This window comes from Rhopalosiphum padi, chromosome 2 (genome assembly GCF_020882245.1).
Source record: "Rhopalosiphum padi isolate XX-2018 chromosome 2, ASM2088224v1, whole genome shotgun sequence".
NCBI lineage: Eukaryota > Metazoa > Arthropoda > Insecta > Hemiptera > Aphididae > Rhopalosiphum > Rhopalosiphum padi.
Genome location: NC_083598.1, coordinates 45,712,513 through 45,731,582, shown reverse-complemented (window position 1 = coordinate 45,731,582; position 19,070 = coordinate 45,712,513). Strand labels below are relative to the sequence as shown.

The 19,070-nt window shown below is 31.6% G+C and overlaps 1 protein-coding gene across 2 annotated transcripts; it reads left to right on the top strand.

Annotated features, from left to right (window-relative positions):
* Window positions 1-1,287: 1,287 nt before the first annotated feature.
* LOC132919764 (probable chitinase 10) lies at window positions 1,288-18,199 on the top strand. 2 transcript variants are annotated; one of them, XM_060981585.1, is made up of 37 exons: window positions 1,288-1,412; window positions 5,215-5,377; window positions 5,689-5,780; window positions 5,849-6,013; window positions 6,085-6,273; window positions 6,348-6,625; window positions 6,697-7,002; window positions 7,068-7,194; window positions 7,262-7,315; window positions 7,381-7,563; window positions 7,624-7,753; window positions 7,810-7,951; window positions 8,072-8,299; window positions 8,365-8,563; window positions 8,944-9,056; window positions 9,141-9,363; window positions 10,403-10,876; window positions 10,938-11,122; window positions 11,196-11,400; window positions 11,486-11,622; window positions 11,683-12,064; window positions 12,127-12,306; window positions 12,372-12,583; window positions 12,713-12,848; window positions 12,912-13,054; window positions 13,121-13,306; window positions 13,374-13,499; window positions 13,566-13,701; window positions 14,504-14,789; window positions 14,862-14,995; window positions 15,081-15,292; window positions 15,419-15,554; window positions 15,643-15,785; window positions 16,176-16,361; window positions 16,442-16,635; window positions 17,196-17,478; window positions 17,537-18,199. In XM_060981585.1, the coding sequence occupies exons 1-37, from the start codon at window positions 1,346-1,348 to the stop codon at window positions 17,627-17,629; spliced, it is 6,828 nt and encodes a 2,275-aa protein (XP_060837568.1). In that variant the 5' UTR covers window positions 1,288-1,345; the 3' UTR covers window positions 17,630-18,199. The 2 variants fall into 2 exon arrangements, with proteins under 2 accessions (XP_060837568.1, XP_060837569.1); XM_060981586.1 differs by lacking the exon at window positions 1,288-1,412 and adding an exon at window positions 1,804-2,353.
* The last annotated feature ends 871 nt before the right edge of the window (window positions 18,200-19,070 follow it).

Genomic DNA, 19,070 nt, shown 5'->3' with positions numbered 1-19,070 from the left:
TATAAGTTACAATAAAACGGTATATGCTGTATTTAAACCAACTAGTGTTGAGATTAGTCATCTATAATCACATAGGTATAATACCTACTTTTTAATATAATGTCAGCCAAAATTAGCTTAGATACATACCAATTGTCTGATTTGAATAGGTATACTTATCTATTCTGTTAAATAACAAAACATTCGATCACAGTGCCAAGATTTTTTTTCACGACTTAACACCCGCAAAATCCAAGTACATTTTTCATTGTTAAATATTATAATTTAACACCTACCGAATAAACTGAACAGCATATATTATAAGTAATAACTGTCGTCATAATTTTGTCACCGGAAAAACGTAAAGCCATATTATAGGCTATAATATACCAAAACAGTTGCTAAAATATACATTTGAGCTGAAAAATATGAATTTAGGGTGTGTGCAGACTGTATAGATATAAAGCACTTCATCATTTTTGAAATGGAGAAAATAATATTCGCATACCTAGCTAATTATTTATTATAATCTTTGAACTATATTATTATGATCACATTTAAAACTATACATAATAATAGCCGTGTTGTCAAATATAATTCGTTCAGTTCAAAACAAGTAGGTAAACAGATACGTATAATTTTATTATTCCTTTTTAATGTACAACATTTAAATTACCGTCGTTTTCGTGAAACATAAAAACAGATAAATGTATTATTAAAATCCTTGGATTTTAATTTATGGAACACATAACATAATTGCAGCAAACGAGTGGGGTTATTGATTTCATTATTATTACGTACAAACCGATTTATCGTATATTATTACGATTAGACTACTTATTGTTCCTCCTATCTATGAACCGTGAGCATGATTTTTAGGGCCTATAGGCAATGCGAGTGACGCGCGTACTGCGTGTTGTACATATATTTATATATTGTAACTGCAGTTCCGCGGTCTCTCGCGACGACGGTGTGAGAGAATTCGGCAGAGGAACAAAATCGTAAAACGGACTCTGCGAATCGATTTGTTCGGAAAAATCAATGCGCATTGGAAAAATTACGGGGCATTACGTCGGTTCATCATCGGACTGCAGCGCGAAAAACGTACCCGATCGCCAAACCGGAATATCCCTTTCCAAAACACCAAAGCCGTCGATTGGTCGCGGAGGTTCCGGTCGCGCGCGCCCACCGGCCCGACCGATCTCGTATACCCTTTCCGGACGACCTTGAACCGGTCGGTGGTCACACACTCCCCCCCGGACGACGATCGCTCCGGCACGGGGTGGAGACGCCGCTGCCGCCGTGACCGCGGAGGCTCGCCGACATCATTCTACCGCGGTCCGCGTTGTCCACCGGACATAATATCATGCCTGGTCGTGTCGTCAACCGCCAAAGCAATCGCCGCTGGTCGGCCATCAGCAGCACTACCTCAGGTATATATTATAATAATTATGAGTTCGAATATTATATATATTATACTGTTTCGTAGCGCAGTTTCGATCGTATAATAATAATAATAATAATATTGTATTAACGTTATTACCATTATTTATCGTAGTCGTATATTCGAAACATTATTTATCAATAATTATCGTCAAATCGTCAGCATTTGTAATTTATAATAATATAATGCGCGGTATTGTACCGTTGATTAATAATAATCAGTAGTGGTGACGCGACGTCGGAGGACTGTACGGGCACGCGACGTGAATCCTAAAACATATTAACACAATAATATTATTAGAAGTAAAAAATCCGATACGTTCGGTGATCGGAAAACCCGCGCGGGTGAGGCCAGTGCGCGACTCGTGCACGCAGGACGCGGTCGTCGCCGTCACGAAAACACATCGCTGTACGTTACTGTAACCCATAAGTCGTGAGTCACTATTACAAATTATAATACTTAAAGTTTTCGTCTTTAACCGCTTTTGCACCATTTCTGGGGGTTTTTTTTATTTCCTTTACAAATATCGTTTAAAATCGATCGCCCTGCGACTTGTTCATCGGTCGTATACCTAATAATAGTATATATCACATGCGTTTACAAGTTATACAAACACGTACGTGAGAAGCCGCGTGTTAGACACAGTCACTCAAGGATTACAGCTCAAATCGTTTTGTTTACTCCCATCCCGATCGCCCGCGGTTCATCTACGGTGTACATTAAGTGTATATTATAATGTATATATTGTTGTGTTTTTAATCCGTTCGGGATTTAATCCGATTCGGGAGTCCGACGTGTCAGCGACTTCGACGTAGGTAGACGTACCTGACCCGTAAGATATTAATAACTATAATCTTGAGCTTTTATACAACGCGACCATAGCTCCACCCGATCAGGTCTTACTGTCATCCAATGTGATTTCAAATAGAGGTACGTAACATAATTGTTATTGGTTTATATAGCATATACATATAACTATTATATTATTGAATATATAAATAAAATCACTATCTCGAAATTAATTTGCATGTTTTTTCGTCATTTATCGTCTTAATGTCTGCGGATTTTTTCCATATTGCATTTATAGTTTCTTTTTTGAATAAAATATAAAATTATGTTCAAAACATTCAATATTGACTCGTAATGATATTAAATCTCTATTAAATCGCCATCTCTCTTTATAAAATGAAATCTTAAAATATAATATCTCCGTATTTATTTGCAGTTTTTGTTATTTGTCATCTTAGTGTCTTTTCATTTTCAACATTTTTATAGTTTTTAAATAAATACATTTTTTGGCACCTCATAAGATAGCTTTTTCCAATTTTTTTCCACGAGGTTCAATAAATAATCAATTTGCGTTTATTATAGATAAAATATGATTTTACAAACTGACATTTAAAATTAAAATTTTTTTTTAATTTTTGTGATTTGTCGTTTTACTGTTTTCATATATATATATATTTTAGTTATTATATTTATTGATATACTTGGAAAGATTTCATACAAATATAATATATGTTCTATGGCCAAAAAAATATAATACATCAATTTGTATTTTGTATATAATTTTTATTATTTGATTACCTATTTTTATAACTACATAATAGTTTATATAATATTGTATTAAAATAATATAATATTGTGCCAAGTGGAATTCATTTTTAAAATTGTGTTTGTATTTATTTGTATGAAACTTGCACGAGTTTATGATTTGATAAAAAAAAAAAAAAAAAAGATTGTAGAAGATTATATAAGATGATGCAAGATGACGTACTTTTGATTAATATTTTAATTACTTCTTAGAAATGTTTTGGTTTTTAAGAAATATATTATTACTTATTACCTGGGGAGTGTATACTTTAATGTATTTATATTTTACATAATTATTAACTGTTAAAATAAAATTAAGTATTATACATTTTAAACTACACGATGTCGTAGATTTAATAAAGTGTATAACTTATAACTCAATTATTAGTTTATTTAAAATATTAAATAGAATATTAGATTTTATGAGATCAATTTCTAAGTAAAATTTAAAATGTGTAATTGTTGTTAATTACATTGTTAAATATGCTCCAATAGTCCAATAAGATTTTGTTTCTTATTAAGTAGGTATTGAAAGTTTAGTCGAATTAATATATATCCTTTTTAGTTCTAACGAAATTCTATGATTCTAAACCGGAAATTCAAACGCACGTACCTATTGGTATTTTATTTTTTTATTAATTTTGTCGCTTTATGAACTGCTTGAGTTGGAAACGAATAAAATGCATTGTCGCCGATATACGTGTATCGTTACAACTTGAAAATATTATAATCAAATTAAAAAAAAAAAAAAAATGAATAAACAAAACACTAAAATCATTCTAAGAACCATTCTACGTTATAAATTATAATATACCGAGGCGTGGTACCCCTTTTATTACCTACGTTATACAACAATATAATATAAACACATTTTTGGTATTGTTTTTACACGCTATAGATACGTAAAAAAATCGCGCATCTGATTAGGTTCGATTGTTTTACGCATAGTAGCGGTGGCTGTTACTCATTTGGCGACGACGGTAACCCGTCAGCCACTATTATTGACGCACACTGAGCGATCGTGTGTTATTATATTACCCCGAGGGCGAATATCAGCGGCACATCTGTAATGTAATGATCCAGTTGTAATGTTACTACGGGCGCGTCTCTGTGCGATTATGTAGATTTGTCGGCAGTCCAATTAACCGACCGATCGCGTCTAATACGAGATAATTACAGAATTTGCCCCGGAGTTATACAGTAGTAGCAGCATTACATATATATAAAATATTATTGTAGTTGCCGTCCGAACAGCGTAGCCCGGGCTTTTTTGCACTTGACCTCCCGCAGTAACTAACCTGTTGTCCATATGTATTAATACGCGTCTCCGCGTTTGATACATATCGGTATGGAACATCTATAGAGAATATGTGCAGTGTAGGAAGTGTTGACAGATTACACGACAAAAAGGTATTTACTAACGGACGTCGGCGGTTAAAATACGACTTCGGCAGCGTTCGTAAAAAAAAAAATTGATCAACCAGAGATACAATGATATATATATTATTTATATGAAATAAACATTATTTATTATTACGACCTTGAAGTCACTTTGTGCAGTCTAGTAAAAAAAAAAAACTCAGCTAAAACGTTATGTACCTACTCGGAATTCAGATCGAGAACAAAATCGTACATCGTGAATTGTAACTTTTGTTCTAATAAAAATAAATAATAAGTTAAACTTATTTTTATTAATAACGATTGGACTAATGGTGTCATACTTAAGTCATTAATTTGGGGTGAAAAAATTTGATTGCTTAATTTTAGACAGGTAGCGAGCTAAAATTACATAACATATTATACGTATTAAAAATATTAAACTAATGGATCGATTTGTAACGTAAGTGTTCGTGAGGGTCGTGAAACCACTTTTTTTTAGTGAAGATTCGAATAATCCTTAATTCTGTGGGTCAACGTATTTACATACTCCGCACGAATATTAAACAATAAGACCGTCACTAATGCGTTATTGCTGTTTTTTTTTATAGATAAATAGCGATTTTTTATGGTATACAAACATAATTTAATTTTTTTTTTATATACATATATATTAAACTTTTCAAATGAAGGTCTATAGTACATAATATTATATTTTGTTTGTATTACGGTAAAATCTAAAAATGATGCAACGTGATGCGTTTTGTTCATAAAACATAAATGCAAGTACGTGCAATGACGCTTATTTAAAATATTTTCAGCTATGAGGATCATCGGTGTTTTGTTTACCGTTATCCTTTTTTTCGTACCATCACGATGTTTGACGTACGTAGATGGAGATGAATCATCCGATAATTGGAACAAGGAATCCGATATTTTACCAAGTAGAGCGGCTATTGAACGAGTACCTCATCAGTTCGAAAGGTAATTTTTGTTGAAATAATAAATTAAAATGTGTTCATTAATGCATAATATATTTTTATTACTCTAAAAACTGATGTAGTGACGTTAATATAAAAGTCACTTATGCTCAATATAATAAAAATTCCAATTGCACTCATGTGTAAAATACTTAATACATATTTTAATTTAATTCTAAACAAGTATTTATTTAAAATTTCTAATTTACATATTCGTGTATGAATACAAATTATATTGCAGAATATAGTAGTTCTATTTTCGATCAAAACTATAACCATGAAAATAATGAAATAAAATATTTTATATGTCTTCAGGTACAAAATCCATGTCCCTGTTCGCGATGCTGTTGAAAAACTGCCATCAAAAAAAGATCCATCACCCTCAAAATATAGACTAGCGTCTGGAAGTAATGTTTTTTATTTAAATCTTGAGAAAATTGTATAATTTTTTTTTTATCACGATCTATAATTTTAGGTGCTAACGTTTTTTGTCATCTGGACTCTACACAATACCATAAAAACCAAATTCCTCAAAAGTTGGAACAAATCGTATTATCTTCATGTACTCATATTTTGTTCAGTTCTGTAGACACAAATTTTGACACTATTGCAAACAATTGGTATTCTAGTCAATCAAATGGTATAAACATTAGAATAAACATTCTATGTATGTAGCTTATTTGTTTTTATTTACATTTTACTATTTTTTAGGCACTTTTGCTTCAATTGCACGTTTAAAAAAGAAAAACCCTTCGACAAAAATATTGTTATTAATTAACGAAATTTTACCAGAAAGTGTGTCGTTTTCGAAGAGAGATTTTATTATTTCGGTTTCGGAAGTTTTGAAAACTAGTGGATTCGATGGGCTAGTGTTATCTGATGTTGCACCCTCAAATTATAGTAATACTATATTTATTATAGTAATATTATAGTTATGTTAATTTTTAAGTTTGTATTACTAAATACATTTTTAGACGAGTTTGGTGAAGACGAAAATATTAAAGAAGAATTTCCGTTATTGATTGAAGAATTAGCGAGTGTGCTAAAACAAAGAGGATGGTCATTATCACTAATTGTACCTCCAATGGATCAGACGTCACAAAATTATGACACCAAAAGAATCATTTTAAATTTAGATTTCATTATTCTCAAAAGTTTTGATTTCCGGCAAGACAATGAGAAAATTATTGGTCATCACGCTCCTCTATATAGCGCGGTAGATAGGGATCCATCGTCAAAGTATCGTAATGTGGTAAATATTTTAAATATTCATTAAATTATAGGTCATATCAACAACATATAATACAAATTTGAGTTTTAAAGGATTATATGGTGAAACATTGGATACACAACGGTGCTGATCCGAATCAGATAATAGTTGGAGTAGCATTATTCGGAAGAAGTTTCAGATTGACTGACCCTAAAAATTTCCAACCAGGTTCTCGAACAAACGGTGATGGATATGCTGGTAGATGGACAAAAACGTCTGGGTTCCTATCGTATTACGAAGTATGTGATCGTGCAAAAAAAGACGATTGGAAACAGTATTCGGACAAATCCGGTTCCCCGTTTGTTGTTAGAAAAGATCAATGGATTAGTTATGAGAACCATCACAGTTTAACAAAAAAAGTACATTAAATAAAAAGTCTGATGTTCGATTTAAAATTAGTTATAACACAATTATTATATTTTAGCTTGAATACATGGAAAAATTGTCATTAGGAGGAGTTATGTTGTGGTCATTAGATTCAGACGATTTCAATGGACTTTGTGGCACTCCCTGGCCACTTGTAACCACAGTTAAAACATATATTAGTAATGGTGAGTTAAAATAATGTAAAAATATTTTTGTACTATTAAATTAAATTCTGTTTTACTATTTTTAAAGTTAATAAAAAAAATTCTATGGCGAATGATCTACGAGAAACACCATTACAATATGGTAAATATTGCATTAGAAGGCTATAATAGTTTGATTTTGATACCTAATAGTTAATTTATTTTTAGATCTAAACAAAAAAGTGGTATGTTACTTTGCCAGCTGGTCATGGTATCGTTATGGAGAAGGCAAATTTGCTCCGGAATATATCGACAAAAATCTATGTACACATGTAGTTTATGCATTTGCTTCTTTAGATCCTAATGATTTAACAATAACATCGGGAAATGAATGGGAAGATTTTGAGAATAGTACGATTATCAGTACAAAATTATGTGTAGTATAAAGTAATAAATATTTTTATTTTATAGAATTTTATGAAAGATTGGTGTCCAATTCGAAATCTGAAGATATTAAAGTTATGATCTCAATGGGTGGATGGACTGACTCAGCTGGTGACAAGTATTCAAAATTAATCAGCAGTGGAACTACTAGGAGAAAGTAAATTTTTATAAAAGTATAGTTAAATAGATTAAAAACAATTTATTGTATTGTAGTTTTGTAAATTCTGCTGTTGCGTTTTTGAGAAAATATAATTTTAACGGTCTTCATCTGGACTGGAATTATCCAGTGTGTTGGCAAGCTGATTGTACTCAAGGCCCAACTTCCGACAAAACAAATTTTGTTAAACTTATACAAGTATTATTATTTTTATATTACAAAACTGTACAATATAAAAAAAAAATTTAAAAAAAAATATTGTTACTATTATAATTTAATATTCTATCAATATTTAATTCATTTTTTATATTATCATAGGAACTTAAATCGGAGTTTAATAAACAAGACCCACCGTTTGAATTATCAGCTGCGATCTCCGGTTATGAAGAAATTATTAAAGAAGCTTACGACTTTCCAAGTTTAAGTGAATATTTAGATTTTATGTCGATAATGACTTATGATTATCATGGATCTTGGGAAAACTTTACTGGACACGTGAGTCCGGCTTACTACAAAAATGGTGACGAATTTCCTACTTATAATATGGTATGTCAATAGAAAACAACATAATATTTTTGTAGTTTCGATAAACAATTTTTTTATATATTTAGGATTCCACTATTAAATTAGTACGGAAATTGGGCGCAGATCCGTCAAAAATTGTAGTAGGTCTTCCATTTTACGGTCAGACATACACATTGTCATCGAATTCAGAACACGGAATTGGTGACCCTGCTAAAGGTTCGGGATATCCCGGTGAATATACGCAGCAACCGGGAATGTTGGCCTACTACGAAATTTGTAACAGAGGTACAATACAAATTACATTAATCAATTTTATAGTATCTATATAATATAATATGTAATATATTATATATATATATAATATATAATTTTTTGTAGATTTATTGTGTAAAAGTATATCGCAAAATATGTGATTATTAATTGTATAAATATGTACAACTTTTTCCTTAGCTTATTTAAAAATATGCATTAGCATATTAAAATTATTTATCAAACCCAATGAATATGAATATAAAATCTTTCTTGCATAAATTAATAACGCTATTATTGTTTAGTTAAAATTAATTATATTTATGATAGAAAATGGTTATTACTTATTTAACGGTAGTACACATTCATATTATATGCAGTTTTCATATAATATTAATATTAAATGTATGTTTTAGTTTCTAATGAAAAATGGCAAGTATCGAGAGATAAAAATAATGGATTTGATCCATATGCGTATGAAGGGAATCAATGGGTTAGCTACGACGACGAAATATCAATTAAATTAAAGGTAAACTGCGATAGAAACATTAGAATATTTTAGATTTTAGATTTTAAGATATTGTATGATTGATAATAAATCATTTAATTTCAGTCTGAGTATATAGTGAAGCAAGAACTTGGTGGGGCCATGGTTTGGACAATTGATTTAGATGACTTTAACAATATATGCTGTAGAGGCTCTTATCCGCTACTGACAAAAGTTAACGAAGTATTTAAAAGGATTCCAATTAAATCGTCAAATTTAATATGTAATAAACCAGATTATCCAACTACACCAAGTTATCAAATTCCTACGACAACTGAAGAAGGACAAGGTTTGTATTTTATAATTTAAATTAGAACGAAATAAAATAATGTAGACCCGGCAGAAATCTACTATCCATATCTACTATCTATAGGTAATAAAATACTGAATATATTGAATACAAGTATGCAACTACCACTTTTTACTGGTGCCATTTCAATGTAATTATCAGCAGTTTAAATTTACATTATTCTACTGTATACTCAAATTTTACATACATAAGGAGTACAAATAAATACAAATAAAAAACTAAGTAAAAACTCTTAAATGCTCATTATATTTACCAACATAATTGTTTAATCATACAAACTAATCAAGTAGATACAGTTTTACATATTTTGTAGTTAAATTAATCTAAAAACAATTATTAAAATAATGTGAAGATAAAAAACTCTCTTTCTATATATATATATATTAATAAAAACGTTTATTTAGCTATCGAATAAGTCAGCACGTTGTATTTTGTTAGTCAAACGATTAATTTTTGCTTAGACATAATTACGAGTTAATCCTTATTAGTTTAATGAATTTTTTTTTATTTAACTGTAAATATAAGTGTAATAGTGAAAAATATTAATAATATAATAATAATGTATAAGTTAATAATTATAATCTTATAAAAATAAATGGTCGTCTGTCAACTAATAAATAAAAAACAAGTTTATAATTATAAGTTTGATATATATTTGAAAACAATATCCATGATTATATACTTATAATAAAATTATCATAAAATTATATAAAAATATGTAATAAAAATGATTTTTTTTTAAAATTTTTTTTTCTAATAATACTCCGTGAATCATAAAAGTTCAATAAATATCGTTCAACAACAATTATTAAATTTGGCAACGTAAAAAAAAAATAATTAAATATTTTAAAACGTTCTGTTCTCTATCGTATTTTACTACCAAAATCGTGATGTGAGTTTATCGTTTATTAGTAGTATATAATTATAACAACTAATGTAAAAATTAAAACTTATTATAATAATTACTATTTACTATAATTAATTCCTATTAACAATGATATATTATAATTATCTATAGGCTCTTGGGAAGAACAACCGTCATCAACAGTATCAACAACACAACCTACAAGACCGACGACAATGTCGACAACACAACCACCTACTAGACCAACAACACAATTTATAACTAAACCACAAACCCGACCTTCGACAACAACAACTACCACGAGTACAACAACGACTACAACCCCTCCAACAACTTCAACTACAACCACAACTGAACCAACTATTGATGAAGTAATTGAAAATGAACAACAGACAACTCACAAGCCATCTGTAAACCGTCCTTGGTGGTCTGAGTACCATACCCAAAGACCAGAACAACAAGAATCGTGTAAACCAGGAACGTATCAATCTTCTAAAGACAGTTGTCAGAACTATTATCAATGTAAAAACGGACGATATAGGAAATATGCATGTAAAGATGGATTGCTGTGGAATAGAAATGCCAACAAATGCGATTCTTTAAGAAATGTTGACTGCAATGAACCTAGTAAGTTTTTAGCTTCATAATGATTAAGATATGTTAAAATTAATATTAAAATTATTCACAGCTAATTCTCAAATTTCCGAAGTAACTACAACCACGACAAAAAAACCTGTTACTACATCAAGACCTACAACAGTTAGACCAACCCCTACGTGGCGACCAACGACAACAACAGCCAGGCCGGTCACTACATGGCGACCAACGACAACAACAGCTAGACCGTTCACTACATGGAGACCAACAACAACTGTAAGTCATAATATAGTTAATTTTAAAAATTTCAATTTCAAAGTACTGATTTTGTTTTATGTGTATATTAAAGACGCAAAAATATAGAAAATGCGTTGAAGGTGAATATGTCGCTGCTATTGGTGACTGTACTTCATACTTTGTGTGTACGTACGGTTATTTCGTGAGACAGTTTTGTTCAGCTGGTTTGGCTTGGAACGATCAAAAGAAAATGTGTGACTGGAAATATAATGTGTATTGCAACTACCAACGTTCAAATAGTATATTTATGTACACTAGTAAGATTGCAAAATAAATATAATTTCAATAGTTTTGTCGTTCGAGAATTGTTATTTAGTAATTTTATACTTGGCAATAATCTAGGTATGTTAGTCAAATCTTCGGTGGAATGCCAAGAGGGTGAATTTGCGTCTCATTCGGGAGATTGCAACAAATATTTACAGTGTTTATGGGGAAAGTTTAAAGTTAACTCATGTCCTGCTGGTCTCTATTGGAATAATGTAATATTTAAATAAAATAATAATTATGGTCATCGTGTAGTAATTTTATTTTGGTTACAGAGGCTCAAGCTTTGTGACTGGCCAGTAAATTCTGGCTGTATGCCGTCTCAAGAAATTAACACTTACCCCACCAGTGAGCCAGAAATTCCATTATCACCTAGTCAACCGTCAAGTACTGAACCAACCACGAAGCCGACTACTTCAAGACCAATAATAACAAAGCCAACTACTTCCAAACCAATGCCAACAAAGCCAACGACTTCGAAACCAACAACTTCTACTTCTACGACAACTGCTACTTCGGAATTAACTACAGAAGAAAATTATACTCCATGGAAGCCAACAACTGGAATACCTACTACGGAAGATCCGTGGGCATGGAAACCTACCACTACGACTGCTGCAACTCTTCCCACAACCCAATCAAACTACCATTTGACTGGTAAATTAAAGCAAAAATTAAATCTTATAACACCTTTAATACTATTTTATTTTATCTTGTAGGACAGTATAAAGTTGTATGTTATTTCACCAATTGGGCGTGGTACAGACCTTCACCTGGTAAATTTTTCCCAGAAGATACAGATCCAAATCTCTGCACTCATATAGTATATGGTTTTGCAACTCTTGATTACACAGATCTAGTTATTAGAGTATTTGATTCATGGGCAGATATTGATAATGGTACACGTGAAGTTAAAAATTGATTAAATAAAAAAAAATCATTTAACATCGATTATATTTTTTAGGTTTCTATGAACGAGTAGTAGCACTCAAGAGACGTGGTGTTAAGGTATCTATTGGGTTAGGTGGATGGAATGATTCAGCAGGTGATAAATACAGTCGTTTGGTCAATAATCGTGCCAGTCGCAAAAAGTTTATTAACAATGTACTCGATTTTATGTATAAATATGGTTTTGAAGGTCTTGATGTCGATTGGGAATACCCCAAATGTTGGCAGGTAATAAAAATATACATATTTACACGTATATAAATTTAATTACAATATTTTATATAATATATTATTGTATCATATATTTTTTAATTTTTTTTTTATTTTATCAATAATATTTAAATTAACAAAATACAGACTAATTGTGACCAAGGCCCAGAATCTGACAAAAATGCATTCTCCAATTTTTTGATTGAGCTTAAACAAGCTTTTAAACCACATGGATACTTATTATCTGCTGCTGTTTCTCCTAGTAAAGTAGTCATAGACTCGGGTAAATATATTTATTTGTTTAATATTTTTGCAATCATTTTATTTAATAATAAAATTATTTTAGGTTACGATGTGCCTATATTAAACCAATACTTAGATTGGATTGGTGTAATGGCTTATGATTATCATGGTCAATGGGATAAGAAAACTGGTCATGTTGCTCCAATTTATCACCATCCGGAAGACGACATTTCGTATTTCAACTTGGTAAATAAAACAATAAAATATTATAATACGATTAAATTATCTTATGTAAATTAATTTTTTTTATAGAATTATACTGTTCATTATTGGATCGATAAGGGCGCAAGTAGTAGGAAAATTGTTCTTGGGTTCCCATTATACGGTCAGTCGTTCACGTTATCTAATCCTAAAGTACATGGATTAAACGCCCCTTCTTCTGGGGCAGGAGAAGCTGGCCCATTTACCCGATCTGCTGGATTTATTGCTTACTACGAGGTAAAAATCTATTAACGTTTATCATTTCAAATAGTTGTTTATAATATAAGATTATATTATTATACAGATTTGTCGTAAACTAGCCTCTGAGCAATGGACCGTTGTTCAAGACCCACAAAATAGAATGGGTCCATATGCGTATAAGGGCAACCAATGGGTAGGATTCGACGATGTCAAAACAGTAGCGCAAAAGGTCAATGAGTTTATTGATTAAAAATGCTTAAATATTCAATAATGTCTTAAATATATCTAATTTTAGGCAGAGTACGTGAAATCTATGAATTTGGGAGGCGCGATGATTTGGGCTTTAGATTTGGACGATTATCGAAACTTATGTGGCCAAGGACATTACCCACTACTCAGCACTATCATGAGAACACTAGGTCAAAAACATGGTAAGAATAAAAAAAAATTAATATTTTAGTAGCATTAATAATACTAACACTAGAAAACGACATTATACAAAAAAAAATTGTTTACATATTTTTTCGAGTGTATTTACTATTTATCAATCGCATGTTAATTAATTTCTTGTATTTAATAGAACTCCACATACATAGATTTGTAAAGAATACCTTAATAAATTTTAATTTCAGTTAGTATTATAAGATATAGGTGTGTTACTTTTTTCAACTAGTCAACAAGTCATTGTAACACTTAACAACTTTAGTAACACTACCTATATATTAGGAATTTTCATCAGTCATCTGTACATATTACATAAGTATTTTAAGTATTTATATAACTATATATGGAGTCACTTTTCGTTATTTTGATATTTTAAATAACACTCAACACGATCACAATATTATGTTCAATAAAAGTTTAAATCGAAAAAAATGTATAATAAAATATAATATTCAATATCTGTAATAGTATTTAAAATACAATTTAAATACTTGCTTGTTAATTTATTTTTTAAAAGTACAATATATATAATATATAATGTAAACCATCATAAGTCATACATGTTAGTTGTTCTACGTTTCTCATCAATATTGTGGTATTGTAATGACATTGTGTCGATGTCGTATAAAACTATAAACTATTTATTTTACACACATTATAATCCTATGTCGATCTATTGAATCTACTGTATGTCTGTATACATACTAATAATAATATTAGAAAATTCAAAATAATATAAAAAAAAAATTAAGTTATTTGTTCTTAAAACTTTTTTCTTTATTTATACAGGTCATCCAAATACAACTCCGATGATACCCGTAACAAATAAACCGACGACATCAACGACTACGTTGTCATCACCGCACTACAACACTTCAACAACCGAAGTGTCTACAACCACACTGTTACCGACAAGACCAACAAAACCTACGTACACGAGACCGCCAACGACGACAACAACGACTACGACTACTACCACGACGACCACAACACTAAAACCAACAACGACTGTTAAACCATCATCCACAGAATACTTTAAAGTGGTTTGTTATTTCACCAATTGGGCATGGTACAGGTTCGTAATGATTATTGTTGAAACGTACAACTATCAATAAGTTCGTCGGTTTATTTCGTTTGATCTTTTTAGACATAGTGGCGGGAAATATTTACCAAGCGACATCGACCCGTCGCTTTGCACACACATTATTTACGGGTTCGCGGTACTGGACAACGATGAGCTGGTCATCAGGGCACACGACACTTGGGCAGATTTCGATAACTGTATGTTTTCGGTGCCACCCATTGAGGCCGTACCGAGAGGAAGGGTATGAAGATTTCTAATTTGTGTTTTCACGTGTGCTTGCAGTTTTCTATCGCAAAGTGGCAGCGCTCAAGAAATTCGGCGTCAAGGTGTTGTTAGCGATCGGAGGTTGGAACGATTCGGCTGGTAGCAAATACAGCGAGCTGGTCAACAACCCGTCCGCGAGAACCAAGTTTGTGGAACACGTAGTCGGCTATTTGAAGCAAAACGATTTCGACGGACTAGATTTCGACTGGGAGTATCCAAAGTGCTGGCAGGTAATTAAACAGACGATCTGAGTGTAGAGATTTTGACAGTCGTGGTTTGTCCGTAGGACAAAATATTATAATATATTATTAACTGTTATCATTAATGTGCGCCGTAATGGTTCATAATATAAACAGGTCGACTGCAAGCGGGGCCCGAAAAGCGACAAAGAAGGGTTCTCGAGACTATTGTTGGAACTGCGAAGAGCGTTCGACAAAGAAGGTTTCCTATTGTCGGCGGCTGTGTCTCCCAACAAAGTTGTAATAGACGCGGGTACGTGAACAATAGCAATAGTACAAATGTATAATACAAATACAACGGGTTGCGGTGTTTTATTCGAGTTCGTTTGTTTCACGATTAGGTTATGATGTGCCACTACTCTCCGAGACGTTGGACTGGATATCCGTGATGGCGTATGACTACCACGGACAATGGGATAAAAGGACCGGACACGTAGCGCCCATGTACTCTCATCCCGACGATTTTGACATGACTTACAACGCTGTAATTATACAATCGTCATTTATTTAATTCAGGGCTGTTGAATAAACATACATTTATACATAAAAAAAATTGATTTAAAATATGTACTAAAAATTATAAAATGGTAAAACCGTTTGATTTAAAATTAATTAAAATCTTAATAATTAATGTTTTTAAAATGAATTAAATAAATTTAATGAATAATATTTTTAATTTATAAAAATTAGAAATACAACTTTTATAAACAACATTAGGAGTAATGACAGTAACGTGAAACAAAATATATTTAACCAACTCGATTAAAATCGATATGTGAGCAAAAAAAAAAACATTCAGAAAATACATTTAACTCGCAGTCCTGATCACCGTTTATATTAATTATACATAAGACAACAACGAAACCTTTTTCAGAATTTCACGTTGTACTATTGGGTGAACCAAGGCGCGGATCCGCGCAAACTCATAATGGGTATGCCCATGTACGGTCAGTCGTTCTCGTTAGGTTCCAGTAAGAACAACGGTTTGAACGCTCCGACCTACGGCGGTGGTGAAGCAGGCGACGCGACCCGGTCCCGAGGATTTTTGTCTTACTACGAAGTGAGTAACTATATAGTATAATAGTGTGGTGAATCGCCAAACGAAGAACTTTGGTTTTCATGCGTTCGTTGCGTTTTCAGATTTGCCACAAAGTGTTGAAGCGCGATTGGCAATTGGTCCAAGACCCGCTGGGCAGGATGGGCCCGTATGCCTACAGTGGCAATCAATGGGTGTCGTTCGACGACCAGGACATGATCAGATTCAAGTCCGAATTCGTCGTGCGTAATGATCTCGGCGGCGCGATGATATGGGCATTGGACTTGGACGATTTCAAGTGAGTTAAAAGTACAATTTCGCCAGAAAACAGTAGGCCATAGGCAGAGCTTGATAAATTTGGTAGAGGAGACTCAAGCCCTAGATTACTTAATGAAAACAATTATTAATAACTTCCTATATTATGTTAGAAATAATTTTGTTCATGTATTGTAAAAACAAAAAAATAAAAATCAGTCAGCGTTCAGCGTGTGGCAGCCAATCATATGCCAATACAAATATAAAGAAATATACTACAATGTATTAATGCATTGCACAGTATTACAATATTATTACAAATACTAAAATAAAAAAAACTGATGTAGAAAAAATAACTTCAACTGGATTTTTTTTAAATAATATTTTTAATTGTATAGGCTAAAAAAAATAGTATTATTATGCCCTATAAATAGTATATTTGTGAATGATAATACAAAACTGCTGGTACATAACTAGGGTATACATTTGGAGGGAGGCTAATGGGAAATTTAGGGGGCTTAGCCTTTGCAGTACGCGCGTATTGTATACGGATAATAATAAGCTTATGTATATTATTATATGGTCCAACGGTTTGATTTTTAGAAACGTGTGTGGTTGCGAGACGTATCCACTACTGAAGACTATCAACAGAGTGCTAGGAAGGTTACCGGGGCCGGGGCCAGACTGCTACTTGGACCAAGAGCGAAACGACTTGGACGGGGTGGTCATCAACAACAGTGACATCGGATACGAAGAAGAACTGGGCAGAGGGCAGTGCACCGAACCGCTGTTGAGAGGGCACGGGACTGACTGTAACAAATATGTGATTTGCGAGTTTGGAACGTTGCTCGAACAGTCTTGTCCGTCAAATCTGTACTTCAACAAGGTAAGGAAAAAATGCTTACAATAAGGCTCTAGTAAATCGATCGATAAATCGTTTTCAGATGAACATGTTGTGCGATTGGCCCGAGAACGTCAACTGCACCGAAAAGAAACGCGTGTCGTCCTCGCATAGACAAATGCAACTGTTACATTAACGAATCCCGAACCCCGTGGGAATGTGCCGCATCGATTAATTTAAGTTTACGGTTTAAGATACGACGATTATCATATTATACCTAAGTTTTATTGCAGTAAACAATTGAACTCTACATACTGTCCCTCAGTGTGTTCCCTTGGTCCGTTTCGCTATACCAAATAATATGTATCGCGACACGGATTGATGAGACATGTCGCGTATTCGTTTTTGATTTTAATTTTAAACCAAAATATTATTGTAAATAATTATGTTATATGAATATTATATTTTTATTATTGTTCAACAAAATACTCCACGGCTAATGATAATCAAAATTATAAAACATAGGTAGGTATATAATATTATAAAAAAAAAACCCTTCATAAATTTACGCAACATTATTTAAAACTCGTATTATTATTATTAGTATTATATTTCCGATTCGTTCGAACTCTCACTGATTCGTAACGTTATAATATCACTTCTGCCTTCTGTGCTCTGACGTATTGTTATAATAAAATTGATAATAATTTTATTCCTCTATAAAGTGATATTAATTATTGTATGTAATATAGTACTACTATTGTGATTTGTGTGTAATTTATACCTCAATACCTGCGTTCAATTTAGGTCAAGTTTATACTTTTTATAGTGTTATATTTTCTAGGAAACTTTTTAATGAATGTTTTGTAATAATGTCTAATAGTTATTTCTACACTCACAGTTCTCAAACAAACTCGATTAAATGTGAACATATAATAATAATTACCAAGTAGTTGATAGTAATTAATAAATTATTTTGATATAATATGTTTACTACAAAACATATAATATGTTCCTGAGTCCCGACTACTTAGAATCTATATTTTTAAATAAGTTTCATTGATAACGAAAATCTATAAATAATTTTAGATTTATTTTCGTATTGTGAACAGATCGTATTGTGAACAGATCGTATTGAACTTTCATTAAAAAAACTATTTTCATTAATTATTATTATAATAAACGTTTAAAATAATTAGAAAATTAAAAAATATTAAGTATTTTTAAATGTGTTTACTTGGTATAATTTAATATATTGATTCGAAAATCAAAGCCCATTACGAAATGAACAAAGTTTTTCCCTTAAATTTCTAAAACAAAAAAATAAATAATAAAAATCCTAAAATTCTATGAAATACGAGGTGTGATCATGTTTCCAATAAAATAATTTTTGTGCATTGATATGCTGATTCTATATTTCTGTATAGCTATATAGGCTATATTATGTATGGCCTTTGCACCACGTAACTATAAAAAATAAATTACCTAAACTGTTACCAGTGTTACCCTTTTAAAAAAACGGTATTTAACAGATGAATTTCAAAGATTTTTTTCAATAAAAAATGATCAAATTTATAGTAAAAAAGGGAAAAAAAACAACATAATCATACATTATTATTTGATAATATTTTTAAATG